The following is a 20,859-nucleotide window of genomic DNA, read 5'->3' on the forward strand; positions in this document are numbered from 1 at the left end:
CAGAGCAATGAGGAAAAACCTCAAAATAGAAATACAACAGCACCAAAAACAAAAGAAATAGTATGATTCATTCAGCATCTATACTTCACAGTTCTTTTTTTTCCTCCCTGGATTTGGAGATCCTCCTCCATCATGAGTTCCCTGGAACCCTTCTGTACCATTGCATTGGTGAGAAGAATATAGTCTTTCACAGTAGGTCAACACATAATGTTGATGATACTGTGTACAATGTTCTTCTGGTTCTGCTCATCTCACTCATCGTCAGTCCACGTAAGACCCTCCAGGTTTCTCCGAACTCCTCCTGTTTATCGTTTCTTACAGCACAAAAGTATTCCATTACATTCATATACCACAACGTGTCCAGTCATTCCCCAATTGGTGGGCATCCCCTCAACTTCCAATTCCTTGCCACAACATAAAGAGCAGCAATAAATATCTTTGTACATGTGGGTCCTTCTCCCCTTTCCATGATCTCTTTGGGAAAAAGACCCAAAAGTGGTATTTCTGGGTCAAAGGGTATGCACAGCTTTATTGCCCTTTGGACATAATTCCAAATTGCTCTCCAGAATGGTTGGATCAGTTCACAACTCCACCAACAATGCATTATTGTTCCAATTTTCCCACAGCTCCTCCAACATTTATTATTTTCCTTTTTTGTCATTTTAGCCAATCTGATAGGTGTCAGGTGGTACCTCAGAGTTGTTTTAATTTGCATCTCTCTAATCATTAGAGATTTAGAGCATTTTTTCATATGGGAATAGATAGCTTTGGTTTCTTCATCAGAAAACTGCCTGTTCATATCCTTTGACCATTTCTCAATTGGGGAATGACTTGGATTCTTATAAATTTGATTTACTTCCCTATATATTTTAGAAATGAGACCTTCATCAGAAGTACTGGCCATAAAAATTGTTTCCTAGCTTTCTGCCTCCCTTCTAATTTTGCGTGCATTGCTTCTGTTTGTACAAAAAACTTTTTAACTTAATGTAATCAAAATCATCCATTTTGCATTTTATAATATTCTCTATCTCTTGTTTGGTCATAAACTGTTTTCCTTTCCAAAGATCTGATAGGTAGCCTATTCTTTTCTCTCCTAATTTTCCTATGGTATCACCTCATATCTAAATCATGTATCCATTTTGACCTTATTTTAGTATAAGGTGTCAGATGTTGGTCTATGCCTAATTTCTGCCCTACTATCTTCCAGTTTTCACAGCAGTTTTTGTCAAATACTGAGTTGCTATCCCAGTAGCTGGAGTCTTTGGGTTTATCAAACACTACATTACTAGTGTCATTTATTACTGTGTTTCCTGTGCCTAGCCTATTCCATTGATCCTCCACTCTATTTCTTAGCCAGTAACAGATAGTTTTGATGACTGCCGCTTTATAGTAAAGCTCCAAGTTTGGTACCACTAACCCACCTTCCTTTGAATTTTTTTCATTATTTCCCTTGATATTCTTGATTTTTTGTTTTTCCAGATGAATTTTCTTATTATTTTTTCTAGCTGTATAAAATAATTTTTAGGTAGTCAGATTGGTATGGCACTGAATAAGTAAATAGATTTAAGTAGTATTGTCATTTTTACTATATTAGCTCTGCCTATCCATGAGCAATTGATATCTTTCCAATTATTTAGATCTGATTTGATTTGTGTGAAGAGTGTTTGGTAATTGTGTTCATAGAGTTCCTGGGTTTGTCTTGGCAAATAGACTCACAAGTATTTTATATTATCTACCATTACTTTAAATGGAATTTCTATATCTCTTGCTGCTGGACTTTGTTGATCGTGTATAGAAATGCCAATGATTTATATGGATTTATTTTATATCCTGCTACTTCGCTAAAGTTGTTAATTGTTTCAAGTAATTTTTGAGTTGATTCTCTAGGATTCTTTAAGTGTATCATAGTTTTGTTTCCTCCTTGCCTATTCTAATTCCTTTAATTCCTTTTTCTTCTCTGATTGCTAAAGCTAACATTTCTAGTACAATATTAAATAATAGAGGTGCTAATGGACATCCCTGCTTCACCCCTCTAATTTATCTCCATTGCATATATTGCTTGCTGATGGTTTTAGGTAGATGCTGTTTATTATTTTAAGGAAAGCTCCACCTCTTCGTAAGCTCTCTAGTGTTTTTATTAGGAATGGGTGCTGTATTTTGTCAAAAGCTTTCTCTGCATCTATTGAGATAATCATATGATTTTGGTTGGTTTTCTTATTGATGTGGTTGATGTAGTTTTCCTAATGTTGAACCAGCCCTGCATTCCTGGTATAAATCCCACCTGGTCATAGTGTATTATCCTGGTGATCACTTGCTGTAATCTCCTTTCTAATATCTTATTTAAGATTTTAGCATCAATATTCATTAGGGAAATTGGTCTATAATTTTCTTTCCCTGTTTTCGCTTTGCCTGGTTTTGGTATCACCACCGTATTTGTACCATAAAATGAATTTGGTAGAACTCTTTCTTCAGCTATTTTCCCAAATAATTTGTATAATATTGAAATTAATTGTTCTTTAAATGTTTATTAAAATTCACCTGTAAAACCATCTGGCCCTGGGGATTTTTTCTTAGGGAGTTCACTAATGGCTTGTTCAATTTCTTTTTATGGGTTAATTTAAGGATTTTATTTCCTCTTCAGTTAATGTGGGCAGTTTGTATTTTTGTAAATATTCAACCATTTCATTTACATTGTCAAATTTATTGGTGTCCAATTGGCAAAATAATTCCTCATTTTTTATTTAATTTCCACTTCATTGTTGGTAACATCACCTTTTTCATTTTTGATACTAGTAATTTGGTTTTCTTCTTTTTTTAATCAAATTAACCAATATTTTATCTATTTTATTGTTTTTTTCATAAAACAAGCTCTTAGTTTTATTGATTAATTCTATAGTTTTCTTGCTTTCAATCTTATTAATTTCTCCTTTAATTTTCAGGATCTCTAGTTTAGTATCTAATTGGGGATTTCTAATTTGTTCTTTTTCTAGCTTTTTAAGTCGCATGCCCTATTCATTAATCTCCTCTTTCTCTTTTTTATTCATGTAAGCATTTAGAGCTATAAATTTTCCCCTAAGCACTGCTTTGACTGCATCCCATAGATTTTTGGTATGTTGTCTCATTATTGTCATTCTCTTGGATATAGTTATTGATTGTTTCTATGATTTGTTGTTTGACCCATTCATTCTTTAGAATGAAATTATTCAGTTTCCAATTGATTTTCATTCTACTTTTCCATGTCTCTTTCTTACATGTAATTTTTATTGCATCATGGTCTGAGAAGGATGCATTTACTATTTCTGCCTTTCTACATTTGACTATGATATTTTTGTGCCCTAATACATGGTCAATTTTTGAAAATGTGCCATGTACTGCTAAGAAGAAGGTATATTCCTTTCTATCCCCATTCAATTTTCTCCAGACATCTATCATGTCTAACATTTCTAGTAATCTACTCACCGCTTTCACTTCTTTCTTATTTATTTTTTGGCTAGATTTATCTAATTCTGAGAGGGGGAGATTCAGATCCCCCACTAGTATAGTATTACTGTCTAATTCCTCTTTGTAACTCATTTAACTTCTCCTCTAAGAATTTGGATGCTATACCACTTGGTGCATACATATTTAATATTGATATTACTTCATTATCTATAGTACCTTTAAGCAAGATGCAATTTCCTTCCTTATCTCTTTTAATGAGATCTATTTTTGCCTGCGCTTTGTCTGAGATAAGGGTTGCTACCCCTGCTTTTTTTACTTTAGATGAATCATAATATATTCTGCTCCAGCCTTTTACCTTTACTCTGTGTGTATCTCTCTGCTTCAAATGTGTTTCTTGTAAACAGCATATTGTAGGATTCTGCTTTTTAATCCACTCTGCTATTTGCTTCCGTTTTATAGCTGAGTTCATCCCATTCACATTCACAGTTATTATTACTGTCTATTCCCCTCCCTTCTATTTACCCCCTTTGTACTTTTTCCCCCTTCTTTCACCCTATTCCTCCTCACCAACGTTTTGCTTCTTACCCCTGCCTCCCCCAATCTGCCCTCCCTTTCTATCACCCCCTCCCTTTTCTTTATCCTTTTCTCCCTTGCTTTTGTCCTCCTTTCTATCAGTCCCCCCCCCCTTTCCCTTCCCCTTTTACTTCCCTAAAGAATGAGCTAAGTTTCTTCATCTCAATGAACTTATGTTATTCCCTCTTTGAATCAAACCTACTGAGAGTGGGGTTGAAAGAATGTTCACCCCTCCCTTCTTTCCCTCTATTGTAATAGGTGTTTTTTTTCACCTCTTTATATGATGTAATTCACCCCATTCCACCTCCCCTTTCCTCTCCTCCCCATAGACTCCCTTTTTAACCCCTTAATTTTATTTGTATCATCACATCAAAGACAATTTATATTTATAACCTCTGTGTAAAGTCCTTCTCTCTGCCCAAATACATTTACAATTCTTAAGAGTTATGAGTATTATCGTCCTGTGTAGGAATGTAAACAGTTTAACCTAATTGATTAACTTTTTTTTTCCCTCTGTTTACCTTTTTATACTTCTCTTGAGTTTTGTATGTTAAGATCGAATTTTCTATTCAGTTCTGGTCTTTTCATCAGGAAACATTGAAAGTCCCCAATATCATTGAATGCCCATCTTTTCCCCTGAAAGAGAATGCTCAATTTTGCTGGGTAATAGATTCTTGGCTGCAATCCAAGCTCCTTTGCCTTCTGGAATATCATATTTCAAAGCTTGCGGTCCTTTAATGTTGAAGCTGCCAGGTCCTGAGCAATCCTGACTGTGGCTCCATGATATTTAAATTGCTTCTTTCTAGCTGCTTGGAGTATTTTCTCCTTCACCTGATAATTCTGGAATTTGGTTACAATATTCCTTGGAGTTTTCCTTTTGGGGTCTCTTTCAGGAGGTGATTGGTGGATTCTTTCAATGATGTTTTTATCCTCTGATTCTATAATATCAGGGCAGTTCCCCTTAATAATTTCCTGGAATATGGTGTCTAGATTCTTTTTCTGGTCATGGCTTTCAGGCAGTCCAATGATTCTCAAATTGTCTATCCTGGATCTGTTTTCCAGATCAGTTGTCTTTCCAATGAGGTATTTCACATTTTCTTCTATTTTTTCACTCTTTTGATTCTGCTTGACTGATTCCTGGTGTTTCATGTATTCCTTATCTTGCAACTGTCCGATTCTAATTTTTAAAGCATTGTTTTCTTCAGTGAGATTATGTACCTTTTTTTCCATTTCACCAGATGATTTTTTTTAAGGCATTGTTTTCTTCAATGAGATTATGCAACTTTTTTTCCATTTGGCCAAATGAATGTTTTAAGGCATTGTTTTCTTCAGTGAAATTAATCACCCTTTTTTTCCATTTGGCCAGATGAATTTTTTAAGGAATTGTTTTCTGCAGTCAATCTTTGTGCTTCCTTTTCTAAGCTGCTGATTCTTTTTTCATAGTTTTCTTGTTTTGCTTTCATTCCTCTCCCCATTTTTTCTTCTACCTCTCTCAATTGATTTTTAAAATCCTTTCTGAGTTCCTCCAGGAAGGCTTTTTGTTCTTTAGTCCAATTCACCTTCCCTCTTGAGGCTTCACATGTAGGCAATTTGAGGGTATTGTCCTCATCTGAGTTTGTGTTTTCCTCTTCCCTCTTGATACAGAAGTTCTCAATGGAGAGGGCTCTTTTTTGCTTCTTACTCATTATTGCAGCTTATTTATTTATTTTTTAATTTGAGGTCTGCTCTGGGGGCAGCAGGGTCCCTGTTTTGGGCTTCTTGTGCTGTGGTATTGGTGCTGTGTGACCAGCTTTTTTACACTGAGGCCTTCATGGTGTGTTCAGTTTGCCTGCCCTGCACTTCCTGTCTGAGTGCACTAGGATCAGTGGGCCTAGTCACACCAATCCTGTTCATGGTCCTCCAGCTTTCACCTTGCCCTCTCGGCTGGTACAGGCAGTTCTTTCCACTGTCCTGCTGGGCCACCAGATTTTTGAACCAGGTTCCAGGGGCCTCAGCTGTTCAACTGTGGCCCGCAGCTTCCTGCTGACTTGCCCCGACCCCCTCTTTGCTGGGCTGCTGCCCTGCACTGCACCTCCCTTTTGCCTGAGTCAGACTGACCTTTCCTGAAGTCTTCTAAATTATCTCTGGTTGGAAGACTATGTCTCTCTGTCTCTTTGCAGGTTTTGTAGTTTCAGAATCTGTCCAGAGGCTTGATTTATTGTTCTTTTTGAGGGAACAGAAGGAGAGTTCAGGCAGCTTGCTGATTCCTCTCCACCATCTTGGCTCCGCCCCCAACATTTGATTTTTTTTTTTAGGATATTGTTAAGACACTTTTAAATATTGCATTTTGCCTGACTGGTATATATACACAGAGAATTTAAAAATACACATAATTTGCATGATGAGTTTGTTGCCTTTTTTGTATATACACTCTATATCCTTGGCAGTGAAATAAATGGGAATTCTTATGACAGGAACAATTTTTAATTGTTTTTTTTTGTTTAACGCATATTTCTCTTTCTCTCTTTCTGTGTGTGTGTGTGTGTGTGTGTGTGTGTGTGTGTGTGTGTGTGTGTTCTGTCTCTATCTGTCTCTTCCTACCACTTTGTGGGGGAAATCCTTACAATAAAATATATAGAAAAGTTAAAAAAAAATTCTCACATTGGTCATAAAAATGAATCATTTTATATATTTAATCCATCACTGCTCTATGATGACATGCATTACATTCTTCCTTATCAGTTTTCTGGAATCATGGCTGTGTAAGAAATGATTATTTCTCTTTTGTATTAATAAGTAATTACTGAATCAGAACCAAGGTTTTTCCTCTTCTCTACTTCCTCATCTAGAAATCAACTAGTGTGGGAAATCTCTCTTAAAGATTACCCAGACTAAGATATAATCAAAGGCAGTAAAAGAAATTATAAATTTAGGCTAATGGGTACATTCCTGATCATTGTGTCTACTCCTACAGGTCTGGAAAATGTTGATTCTCCCTTTTGTTAGAAAGGTGATATGGGAATTGATAAGTCTCTTTGATCAAGATTTAGATGATCCAAATCACATACCCCAAGACCCTCATTACAATATAGCCCAGCATCTCATTGTAGTATTCATTTTCCAATTAATTGTTAATGAATTAGAGTTGATTGCCACCCACAGGAACACCTACTCTTCCAAGAGCATATAAGCTCCGAGCCCACCACTATGAGGGTTCTTTTTTTCTAAGAGAGATGGCCAAATGACCATCCCTTTATTAATAAATATATTGGTTTTATTAATACAATGACTAAATTACCTGGAAACCATGTCTCTAGAACTTTATAAATGCCACAGTTGGCTCTTGTGTTCATCAGAAATTATTTGATATTTCAAACTTGTTTTAAGACCCAGTTCTTTTTTGTTGTTTTTGTTTTTTGTTTGTTCCATTAGGTTTTTTTTGGGGGGGGGTGTGAGGCAATTGGGGTTAAGTGACTTGCCCAGGGTCATACAGCTAGTAAGTGTTAAGTGTCTGAGGCCGGATTTGAACTTAGGTCCTCCTGAATCCAGGGCTGGTGCTTTATCCACTGAACCATCTAGCTGCCCCCCAAATGATTTTCTTTTCTTTTCTTTTCTTTTCTTTCTTTTTTGGGGGTCAGGGCAATGAGGGTTAAGTGACTTGCCCAAGGTCACACAGCTAGTAAGTGTCAAGTGTCTGAAGCCAGATTTGAACTGGGGTCCTCCTGAATCGAGGGCCTGTGCTTTATCCACTAAGCCACCCAGCTGTCCCTAAGCCCAGTTCTAATATCACTTCTTCCATAAAGCTTTATCCTCATCACTCCACTGTGGTCTCCCTTGTATTATAATTTTGAGTAGACTTTTACTTTCAAGGTTCTTTAAAACAAGTGTAGATTTTCAGGGGCCCATATATAAAGGTAGTTCTGGGTGCTGCAGTTTTTATATTTTTTTGTCTAGCATTTTTAAATCTTTCTGAGGTACAATTAGTATAAAATATAGAACCTTGTTGGCTAGTATACACATTAGGTATACACATTGTCCTGACTCACACAAATAGAACTTTCATGTATTTCAGTTCTAAACAAAAGCTAGTTCATTAATTAATTACCTTGGGTAGAGGTGAATACACTGGGCTAATATATCCATCCATCAATCCATCAATCTACCAATCAAACATTTATTAATGGCCTATTGGGTCAAACATTTTTCTAGGTGAATATAAAGACAAAAATAAAGTATTTCCTGCCCTCAAAGACCTTACGTTCTATCTAGAGAAAACAAAATGAACATATATAAATAGATTTTTTAAAAATACAAAGACATCATTGGGAACTTTGGAGAATAATTGATAAGGAGGTCAGAAGTCAGACAGCAAGGCAGTGAGAAAGGGGAAGCAATGACTAGAGGTAATTTTTTTTTCCATATAAGTTAGCCTATGAAAGGGAGGACAGGGGCAGCTAGGTGGTGTAGTGGAGAAAGCACCGGCCCTGGATTCAGGAGGACCTGAGATCAAATCCGGCCTCAGACACTTGACACTTACTAGCTGTGTGACCCTGGGCAAGTCACTTAACCCTCATTGCCCTGCAAATAAAAAAGAAGAAGAAGAAGAAGAAGAAGAAGAAGAAGAAGAAGAAGAAGAAGAAGAAGAAGAAGAAGAAGAAGAAGAAGAAGAAGAAGAAGAAGAAAGAAAGAAAGAAAGAAAGAAAGAAAGAAAGAAAGAAAGAAAGAAAGAAAGAAAGAAAGAAAGGGAGGACATATAGAGTATGATAGGCAGCTAGATGGTACAATGGATTGTGTGCTGGTCCTAGAGTCAAGAAGACCTGAGTTAAAATCCGACCTCAACTACCCTTACATGTAACTGGAAAAGAAAAAATGTTTGTTGCTGAAAAAAAAAAATCTGACCTCAGATACTTGCTAGCAAGATGCGCTGGCATATCATTTGACTTCCCTAAACATCCATTTCCTCACTTTAAAATGGAGATAATAATAACTTCTACCTCTGAGAATTGTTGTGAAAATCAAATGTAATAGAAATAAACAGCTTTGCAAACCTTAAAGCACTATATAAGTTACTTTGTTTTATAGGTTGGTGCATTCCCATGCTAAAACCCATTATCTATAGCTCGAAAAATAAAGAAGTGAAAAGGGGCTGTGAAAAAGCTACTGAGCAGAAATGAATTTTCACAGAGATGCTAAAAGACTTGGCATTGGGTTCATCATTGGCAAGAAAACAGGTGACTTCCCATAAAAAGTGCAAAGGCGGATTTGGATTCCTAGGATGTGGGTTTCAGTTCATATCATTAGTGTGGGTAGTTCCCCTATTGCTATATAGCTTACAGTCACCATGATTTAGTAGGGGATTTCATGAGGTCCTGTCAACAACAACAACAACAAAACAACAACAATACAAAAAATGATGGTCAATTTGCTAGTAATGAGTCTCTGGACTTACAGTAACTGTGATGGTCCTCAAACAAGCCTGTCACCAAATAAACTCTAAGCCTTTTCTTTTGTTTTTTTTTTGTGCAGGAAGTGGGGGTTAAGTGACTTGCCCAGGGTCACACAGCTAGTAAGTGTTAAGTGTCTGAGGCCAGATTTGAACTCAGGTCCTCATGAATCCAGGGCCGGTGCTTTAACCACTGCACCATCTAGCTGCCCCCCTCTAAGCCTTTTAATCTTGGGAGAACCTGCCAGCATCTATACTATCAACATTATTTTTGAGAGCCTAGTATTAATTGTATTCCATCCTGAAGTATCAAAGGAGTACCTCAGGTGAAGAATGTATCACGTAACAAAAATGATTTAAAGCCATATGCTATCAATGAATAAAATGTAAAATTCTAAAAATACTTTGGCAAGAGAAAAAATATTTTTATTACATTGCAAGGAAAATAACAACTGAATGGGGGTGGGATTTACCAAAGATCACAACAAAGATCAAAGTATATCATAATAAAATCTTCTATTTCTATTTTTTTTAAGTGACGCATGAACTAATAGTTATTTTGTAGCTTTGTTAAACTGTGGGTTCACCATAAAGGACTAATTAATGGTGGGAAATAGATAAGAACTATTATGAATGAAAAGGCATATAAGACAAGTTCTGTGTTTTGATAATGATTACAATCATTTAATGCTTTCTAATTTTGCATTTTCAAACATTTTTTCTCAATGATTTCATGATCTTCCATAAGGAATTGGCAATAATATAGAACCCCAGAATGGCTCTTAGCTTATACATGATTAAAAAATACCTTAAAAATAGAAATTAAAGGATTTTTCTTCATTATGAGGATATAAATCTATTTTGAAAACAAAAAAAAATAGAAGTTGTGCTGGAGAAGGAAATAGCAAACCACCATAGTATCTGCAAATAAACCCCAAATGGGGACACAGAAAGTCAAAAATGACAGAAATAACTGAACAGCTGTTTTACCTTGGGGAAATTACTTCCCCATTTTGTTTTTTCATCTGTAAAATAGAATTATACTAGATGCTCTCTAATGGACATTTCCAGGTTTCATGTTCTTTGATTCTATTAATTTTTTTATTCTTTATTGAAAACAACAGCCACCAATAGAACTATTCCAAATCATAATAACTTAAAAAGACAGTGTGTAAAATTATTTCATTTACTTTAATACATTTTACTTTCAATTCATGAGTACAAACATTCAAATTCATAATGAAAACACGCAACCTGAAACAAATGATTGTCATATGTCTAGAGATTCTATTATTCATTGATCAGTACTCTCCCTTCACAAAGAAACTGTGAATAATGACATTGTTACTATAGGGAAGCATAGTGGTCATAATTCTTGTTTTTCTGATCTTTCTCTACTTTTTGGATGATGGGAACTTTGAGAGTTATCATTGTCTTTAACAAGTTGTCATCAAGTGTTTTGTTCTTTTGGTTCTTCTTTACTCATTGTGCAACAATACATAGAAGTCCTCCAACATTTCTTAAACTTCTTTACATTAATTATTTCAAATGAGTCAATGATATTTCATTCCATCAATATAACAGAATTTGCTTAGTCATTCTCTAATTAATAGACACCCAGTTTCTCTCCCACTCTCATTCTAGTATTTTGATTTTGTAAACAACATAGCCAGAAATATATATTTGTGTAACATAAATATATATTTATAATATACATATAATATGTGCATAATATATATGTACAATATGGGTAACCAGTCCTAGAGTCAGAAAGACGCATCTTCATGAGTTTAAATCTGCCCTCAGACACTTACCAGCTGTGTAACCCTTGGCAAGTCACTTAACCCTATTTTCCTCAGTTCCTCATCTGAAAAATGAGCTAGAAAAGAAAATGGCAAACCATTCTAGTATTTTTGACAAGAACATTCTAAATTTGGTAATGAAGAGTTGCATACAACTGAACAACAAGAAAAAATTATGATTTGGGGGCAAATTACCTGTCTGAGAATCAATTTCCTCTTCTACAAAATGAGTATGATAAATGTTGACCCACTTCACAGGATGATTAAAAAAAAATCAAATGAAGTCCTAAATTCATTGGATTATGTATAGAGATAGATAGATAGATAGATAGATAGATAGATAGATAGATAGATAGATAGATAGATAGATGGATAGATAGATAGATAGATACAGAAGGGATTTCTGATATTCCCTAATCTACCATCCTTATTTTAAAGAGAAAAGTGGGGTTCAGAGATATTAAGAGGTCTTAAGGTCACAAAGACAATAAATAACTTAGCTGGGATTTGAACTCAAGTCATGGAGATTTGAAAGTATTTTGTCAAATGTTAAACTTTATACAAATAACTATAGGTTTTCATTATAAGCACCATTTTTAATAATGATAATTGTAATTTTCAATGTGAGTTATACCCAGCCAACACACAAGACAGCCTTCCTAATGGATTTATCCATTCAAGAAAATAAATTTTAAATGCTTCCTATCAATCAACAAATATTTATTGAGAGCTAATTATATTCTTAAACATTAAAGTGAACACAAGATACATATATGGTATGAAATGAGTCTTCCTCCCAAGGAATCTAAAATGTAATCAAAGAAACAAAATGAACATGTATGAAATTGATAAAAATATTTATAAGAAAGTACATAATCAAGTGCCATCTCTCTGAACTGCAGTGGTGAGGCAATGTTGGTGGGAAAAAAAATGAGACATGAGTTGGTCTTGAAAGCTGATTAGAATTTGCATTTCTGAAAAAGAAAAAAAAGAACTTGTCCTTTGGTAATGTGGTAAAAATTATTTGTGGTAAAGATTTATATCAAAAGTTTTAGCTGAATCATTTGGGAGGGGCCACACCTGGCCCACCCTGAGATTACGTATGCTACTGAGAAGGACCTCCCCTTTTGGTGGAGGAGAGATTGAATGCTTGCTGAAGGGAGCTAGGGGGCTTCCAGAAGGCGAGGGGGCTTCTGGTAGGCGGGGCATGTTAGCAGTCTGGGTCTTAGCTTGGGGCTGGAAATTGCATACTGACCTTGGGGTCGGTGAGTCACTTACCCTAAATTCCTTTGAACTAGCTTAATTGGGAAATTTCTGGGAGTGAATAGGTTAAATTTAGAATATTTCTCTGTATTTCTATTTTCCTATTTCCTTATCTTTGATTTTTATTAATTTCCCTTTTGTTGTTTAATTAATTTCCTAGTAATAAAATCTGATCCTTTTGTGAACTAAAGCTTAGAGTTTCCTTTCTTATTGGCCTGGGAGAAATATCTAAAGGGAATAATTCAGAGGGGAGATTAAACCTTAAAAAAAGTGTCCCTCATATTTCCAGGACCCCAATATCAAGGCGAGTCACCCAAATAGCTCTCAGTATATCCAATTTTGGCCCTCTCAGTAAGGAATCTTAGGAACAAATTCCCAGAATTGAAGATAAACTAACTCTCTGTCTGTCTGTCTGCCTGTCTGCCTGTCTGTCTGTCTGTCTGTCTGTCTGTCTGTCTCTCACACACACACACACATAGGTATATATCATGTTAAGTTAATGAAGGATTTCTTAAGTTAAAGTGATTCACAACATCACAGAATGTGAAAATAGCAATTAATCTAGGCAGCTATGTTGTGAAGTGGATGGAATGTTGAACTTGGAATCTGGAAGACCTGAGTTTGAATATTATCTTAGACATTTACCCAATGTGTGATCCTAAGCAAGTCATTTAATTTCTCAACCTCATCTTTGAAAACAGGCACACTTCACACCTACCTCACAGGGTTCTTGCGAGGGTCAAATATGATCAATTCTATAAATCATTTATCAAACTTTTTTTAAAATATAAAAATGCTAGTGATCACCATTATTATTAATTCAGGAGTCATCTAGTCCAACCCATACCCCAAAGGAATTTCCACTCTAACACACCCAATAAGTCATTACTCAAGTCTGCTTGGATACCTTCAATGAGGAGTAACTCATTACTTTTGGGGGGGGGCAGGGAAATGAGGGTTATGTGACTTGCCCAGGGTCACACAGCTAGTAAATGTCAAGTGTCTGAACCCAGATTTGAACTCAGGTCCTCCTGAATCCAGGCCTGGTGCTTTATACACTGCACCACCTAGCTGCCCCCTAACTCATTACTTCTAAAGGCAAGTCATTCCATTTCGGGGCCGCTCTAATTGTTCGGAAATTTTGCCTACAATTGTTTTCAATTTCTAACATTTTTGTTCTTGGTTTTATCATTAGGGTTCCACGTGTTTAAAATTTTAAAATTCAAATCCTTTATCTTTCCAAACAGTGTTTTATATTGTGTCTTTTATTATAGTCCCCTTCCTTACCCTAGGTGGTTGTGGTGAGGAGTGTCAGTAGGGAAGAGAAACAATCAGGCTTTGAAAAATTGATTCTGAGTATGGGTGGTTTATAATTTTTTCACCTTATATGATTGGTGTATTACAATCTCTCATGTTCTCTGTGAGAAGATATTTCTGGTGAGCTTTATTACAGCTGCTTTCACATCCTTGTTCCTCAGACTGTAGATGATGGGATTCAGCATAGGAATAACCACAGCATAGAAGAGAGCAATCAGTTCATCTGTTGCATGGGAGTCTTTGGACTCTGGCTTCATGTACATGAAGAGGATGGTCCCATAAAACATGATCACTACAGTCAGATGGGAGGAGCAGGTAGAAAAGGCTTTTTTCCTTCCTTCAACAGAATTGATTCTCATGATGGTAAAGAGGATAAAAAAGTAGGAAATAAATATAAATACCACTGGAATCACTAACATAAACATATTCGATATCACCATTATGATCACATTGAGGGAAATATCTTCACAGGCCAATTTCAACAGAGCCAGAATCTCACATGTGAGATAATCAATGACATTCCCACAAAAGGACAACCGCATAGTTAGGGTGGTTTGTACCACTGAAGTGAATCCACCTGCCATCCAGCAACTGGCCACCAACTTCACAGAAAGCCCTTTGTTCATTATAATGGGGTATCGCAGTGGCTTACAAATGGCCACATACCGGTCATATGCCATTACAGCCAGGAGTACACATTCTGTGGACCCCATGGCAAAGGAAAAGAACATTTGTAGTCCACATCCAATGAAGGAAATAGATTTTTCCTCTGAAAGAAAGTTCACAAGTAACAAAGGAACTGAAGCAGACGTGTAGCAGATGTCCAGAAAAGAGAGATTACTGAGGAAGAAATACATGGGAGTATGGAGGTGAGAGTCCAAGATGCTGATTGTAATGAGGAAACTGTTGCCCAACAGGATTATTATGTACATGATAAGGCATAATAGAAAGAAAGAAAAATAAAAGATGGGGTAGCCAGCAAGGCCATGAAGAAAGAATATAGTCACAGAGGTCTTATTGTGTCTTTCCATTTGTTCTCTATCTTCCACCTACAAGATTTCAGATGAGAAGACAAAGCACCAACTTTATCATACTACAGTAAACTCAAATACAACTTTTACTTTTGAGAATCCTATATTTAATATATGACCATAAATGTAAAATTTCCAGTACCCAAGCTAAATTTTACACAGTGGCCATTTCTCCTGACTAGTGTATTCAAAGAACCCTCACTTTCAACCTAGCAGTGTTAAACACACACACACACACACACACACACATATGCATGTGTACATGTGCATGCAGCTCTATGAATAAATTTCAAGCCATCATTGGCTTTCTAAACCTAGGAATTCCCGGGACTTTTAAAGCAATGGTTGACCTCATATTGAGGTAGAGTCAACACCCATTCACTAATCACATGAATTTTCTAGGAAGAGAGAATAAGGCTAGGAGATATTTAATGAATATTTATATACATAAATTTTGCAAATATCTAATATAGCATAAACATAAAAGCATATGAAAATAACTCATTCTAATCAAGACCATAATTTGTGCAATATCCATAAAATGTAATCATACAAATATTTCTGCACACAAAAGGAATAAGGTTACAAACCAAAATAGTATCTTATATTGGTTTCAATAGGGTCCTAGTCCCTCTTAAGTATATTTTGACATATGATCCCCCAATCTCCTTGTGGAGCAAAGAAAAATGTATTCATCTGTCCACCAGAGAGGATAAATATAACTGCTTTCTCTGAGGGAAACAGGGGAAAGAGAAGAAGAGGGAAGACCAGAAATTTTTATTTTTTCTCCAGTCCTTCCCAGTACTTCTTGCTTAATCTCCATTTGCTATAATCTCTGTCAGTCCTTCTTGAGTTGAACCCAATGTTTAGAATTTAAATTGTCATTTTGTTTTTCAAGCTCTTTAACCAATCTTATGAGAATTGGGAATGGGCAGGAAGGTCAGCATCCAATTTTTTACCCAAGTCAGTTGGCTGTCAAAAGAATAAACTGCTCATGTTTTGATTCCTCTTCCTTTAGCAGAAAACAAACAAACACACAAACAAACCTGTGCAAGCTTTATATATCCAGCCAAAGCACAAATTATAAAAGACAATTAAAAAGCAGTCTCATTCCTAGCATCAGAATTCACCATTGGTTTTCTGCTTTATATGGCATTTCTCTTGAATTTTCTGGGTTTTCCATTCAGATATTGTCACACAACTCTTTGTGAATGGCTTCCACTCATTTTCACTCTAATTTCACATGTCTCTTTGGAATTTATAAGGTATCATTTTGCATTCAATTCAGATAGGTATATTTAATATCCCTTTACTAGACCATAACTGAATCTGTCTATCTATGCCAATGCCTGGCACAGTGCTCCACATATGGTAGGACCTTTTGTTCTTGTTGAGTCTTTTTTGTTTGTTGGTTTTCAGTCACGTCTGATTCTTCATGACCCTATTTGGGGTTTTCTTGGCAAAGATACTTCAGAGGTTTGCCATTTCCTTCTCCAGTTCATTGTACTGATGGGGAGCTGAGACAAACAGGGTTAAGTGACATGCCTAGCATCACACAACTATTAAGTGTATGAGGTCAGATTTGAACTTACAAAGAGGAGTCTTCCTGACTCCAGACCTGACACTTCTTCCACTGTACCAATTATCTGCCCCTGATAAGACTTCACTAAATGTTTATTCAAATTAACTTTGGGTTGTGTAAAAGGGATACTTCTCCTAACTACCATCTTCCCTCCATGTGCTCCCCCCCACACACACACACATACACCCTTTTACTTTGAACCATTTCACACTGTTCTGGGTATTAGCATTTACTATGTGAAGAGCACTCAGAGGTAGGCATGGGTGAGAACTCTATCAGATATCTTCACTCATTAGTTTCATTGCTATAGTTTCCCAAGTGCTTAATCTCTTTGCAGGGATTTGCAGTATAACAAGCCATTCAGTACATGGGTAAGCCATTTAGACTTCTGGGGACAAAAGTACTATGTATCATGCTTTAAAAACAAACTTGTAATCAAAAACATTTTAAGATTTTAAGTTATATGATCTTTCACAAGGAAAAATTTATGCATTTCTTCAAGGTGTCTTCAGTAATATGCTAAGATCCATGTTCTAGGTGTAATGGATTTTTACTTCTGCTCTTTTCTACCACAGTTACACCAATGATTTCCCCCAATTGTTGCACCCATCCTTGCTTTATTTTTTTTTCTTTTTTTTTTTTTAATGAGGCAATTGGGGTTAAGTGACTTGCCCAGGGTCACACAGCTAGTAAGTGTTAAGTGTCTGAGGCCGGATTTGAACTCAGGTACTCCTGAATCCAGGGCCGGTGCTTTATCCACTGCGCCACCTCATCCTTGCTTTATTTAAGAGAAGCATCTCTTTTCGATGACCTCTACTCCCCCAAACTACTTTTAATCAACTCAAAATACATTTCAGTCCTGCCTCTACTTTTATTCATGCTTTCAGTTGTGGAGCAAGTCATCTCTTCATGCTAGGACAAGAAGATGCCATATTATATTCAGGCAAGTGTTCAAATCCAAAGATAATCAAAGGTAGAACTAGGCAAAAAGACAGTGCATACGATACCTGAAATCATAAACATAACAACAAAAGCATTAGTAAGTAAAGATCCTAGGGCAGAGTTTTTTGTTCTCTGTACCAACTGATATTACCTGTTGGGTAGGAGATGCCTGGTGCCCACAAGGTGTTATTTCTTGGAATAAAAAAGTCACAAGTTTGAAGAAGAATCCTGACAATATTTAGGGCAGAGACAATGATATTAGCATTACCTCCTATCTTCTACCTGGTTTTTTAGGCTATCTTGTCCCCAGAATCAGGGCTCCTGAATCTGTTGTTTTCTACTTCTGCCAAATGCATACAGCAAGGCAGAACTTTGATATTCAGTAGAAGTAACTCTTGTCAATAAAATTCATTTTTAAAAATGTAAAGTCTTGAGTTGGAAGGAATTCATTGCTTATTTCAAATTATGATAGATACTACAGATCCACTTACCTTTATATTGATCATAATTACTTTTAGATTCCAGCTGTATTTATAGCCCATCATAACCTGCTCTCTTCCACTGGGGGGCTTAGAACTGTGTCATTAAAATATCTATAACCTGTGATTAACTCATCATTACTACCTACATACTGGAAACATAGATAACGAGGATTCATTATGCATATGCTCTTGCTCTTTAGCTGCTTAAGTGAGGTATCTCTTCAAGATGAAGACCACTTGACCCTGTTCCAGCCTAGGCCATGAAACCATCATCCATGGAATCAACCCTTGTGGGAATAAGATTTGATAGCTGCCTCTGCATGTGCTATGACCCATAACCCTTCATCAGCAATAATTGCTAAAGACCAAGAAAATAAATTTCTCTCCATCAAAGTCCTCAGTGCTGTCAAATAGTGCAATATAAGAAATAGATATGGTTTTATTAGGAGAAATAGCTTTTAAAAAGATGCATTTGTTTTGCTACTGCACCCTAAATACCATGTGGCTTTTCCATCTGACTTGCAGCTGAAAGCTTCTATAGGTATTGCTTTCTTTTATTAGAAAGTGAGGGGCAGCTAGGTGGTGCAGTGGATAGAGCACCGGCCCTGGAATCAGGAGTACCTGAGTTTAAATCCGGCCTCAAACACTTAACACTTACTAGCTGTGTGACCCTGGGCAAGTTACTTAACCCCAATTGCCTCACTAAAAATAAAAAAAAAGAAAGTGAGTGAGTGCCTTAAAAAAAGCACATAAGTGCTTAAGAAATTTTTTTTATTCATGCATTCATTCATTCATTCATTTATTTATTTATCATCTCCCTGATAACCTGAATAGAGGAGAAATATTCTTCTAGCCCTTCTACTATCTCTTCTAGGAGAGAGACCAGACTGCTTTTTTTTTTTTCTTTTTGCAGTACAATGGGGGTTAAGTGACTTGCCCAGGGTCACGCAGCTAGTATGTGTCAAGTGTCTGAGGCCAGATTTGAACTCAGCTCCTCCTGAATGCAGGCCTGGTGCTTTATCCACTACACTACTTAGTTGCTGCCCCCCAGACTGCTTTTTAACCATAAATATTACTTGGCATGGGTAAAAAACAAACATTGTACAGTTTAATGAATGTTCTCATAAAATTCACCATGCTCTCCACATGCTGTGAAAACAAGATTCACAGTCCTCAACTGAGCCTTTAATACCTGCTGGTGTAAATTAGGGACATAGTTTTCCATCTCTGTTGTTTGAAAATTCTGTTTTTCTATAGAATTCTGAATTTTTAAAAAAATTTCTTACTCCTTTCTGACTTTCTGCCTCAAAAGATCTAGCTTAGAATCCATATTTGTGTCCCCAAAATCCCTTTGCATTGAGGAAAATTACACACCCAAAGTTGATGGTTTAGCCTAATCTATCCTCATGAACCAGATTCTTGCTTAGCATTGAGTAATTATTATGTCTTTAATCTCTACAGCCATTTACCTCTAGTTAGGAAGTTGGCTTTCCTCTTAGGCTTTAGAACACTGCATATTGCTTTGCCTTGATTTTCTTTCTAAAGCAACTTATTGCCTCCTACTTTAAGAAACTCTTCAGTGTTATGATCAGTTTCCAAAAGTCATTCCTAAGGAGGCGATACGTCATTTCAGAATTTTATGGTCTTATTTTTATTTCAGTTATAAGTGTTAGATGTAATTTTCAAAGTCCATATAAGTACAGGAATAGGCTTATTCCAAATGTGTAATGAATGAAAGGAAGCCAAAATTGCTCAGGGAAAGGGAATACAGGAAGAAAAGTAGATTCATCTGTTTCTGGAATTTTTCAAGAGTTTACTAAATTTCATTTGACTAAGGAAAACAATGAGAACCATTAACCTTACCCAGAGTAAAGACTCCCCAAATCTCCAAAAACTCAACAACAGGCTCTAGAAGGCAATTTAAATCTCTTGTTCTTAGGGATTGCTTTGTCCCTGAAGCAATTTAAAGTTCTGACTTGGATATATACACAGAGTGAAAACTTTCTGAAACTTCATGAATACTGCCCCCAAGGACCAATTACTTAGAACTTATTACATTATACCATTTTAAACAAAGCTATGTTTGAATCTTCAGTCTAGGCAACAATAAAGTTCATCTGAGTTCAATTACATCAAACAAATATTTATTAAGTTGTCAGAATCCTAATAGTCTAATGAAGAGGATAGCCAGTTTTAGAGCAAGGAAGAGTTCAAGTCCCACCTTTGAAAGATTCTACCTTTGTGATTTTATTTTGCTTCTTTGCTCTAGACAACTCTCTAAGACTATAAGTTGCAGAGAAAGTGTCAACCTACATTGGTAGTGAGAGTTTTCTCACTGTGGTATTACATAGATCAAAGAAATCAACAGGGCCAGTCCCCATCTTTATGAAAAGTACTATGCTAGGTGATAGTGTGGGTATTAGGTACAGAGAGTAATTCAAAAATTAAGTACAAGGAGTAATTTTAAAATGAGGTCTTTGCCCTTGAGATTTATAATCTAGTTGGAAAGAGAGCACAGTATACAAGCCTATTCCTAGATGTACATCATGTTTTGTACTTAGATTGTCTCAATATTGATTTTTGTGAGATTTGTGGATGTATGTTTTCTTTTTCTTTTCTTTTCTTTTCTTTTCTTTTTTTTTTTTTTGGTGAGGCAATTGGGGTGAAGTGACTTGCACAGGGTCACACAGCTAGTAAGTGTCAAGTGTCTGAGGCCGAATTTGAACTCAGGTCCTCCTGAATCCAGGGCTGGTGCTTTATCCACTGCACCACCTCGCTGCCCCTGTATATTTTCAAAAAGTTTTGGAGACATGCTGTGAAAACTTGGACGGCAGACCAGAAATGCATGGTTTCTTTATTTTATTGTACTGACTGATTTTTCTCTTCTCCTTATTTTAAGCTCCATATATATCTTATCTCTTAAAATGACAATAGAATCAGCATTTGAAAATCTACTATTCACAAGTGACTATCTATGCAGTTCAAACCTTCTTTAGAGGAAAAA

The 20,859-nt window shown here is 36.1% G+C and overlaps 1 protein-coding gene across 1 annotated transcript; it reads right to left on the reverse strand.

Moving 5' to 3' along the window:
• Window positions 1-13,910: 13,910 nt before the first annotated feature.
• Window positions 13,911-14,849, reverse strand: LOC122733094 (olfactory receptor 13D1-like). The gene has a single exon (XM_043973555.1). The coding sequence runs from the start codon at window positions 14,847-14,849 to the stop codon at window positions 13,911-13,913; it is 939 nt and encodes a 312-aa protein (XP_043829490.1).
• Between the last annotated feature and the right edge of the window lie 6,010 nt (window positions 14,850-20,859).

Source organism: Dromiciops gliroides, chromosome 1 (assembly GCF_019393635.1).
Source record: "Dromiciops gliroides isolate mDroGli1 chromosome 1, mDroGli1.pri, whole genome shotgun sequence".
Classification (NCBI taxonomy): Eukaryota; Metazoa; Chordata; class Mammalia; order Microbiotheria; family Microbiotheriidae; genus Dromiciops; species Dromiciops gliroides.

Excerpts from the sequence above, each read along its gene's own strand:
- LOC122733094 (XM_043973555.1), bottom strand. The coding sequence starts at position 14,849 with ATGGAAAGACACAATAAGACCTCTGTGACTATATTCTTTCTTCATGGC.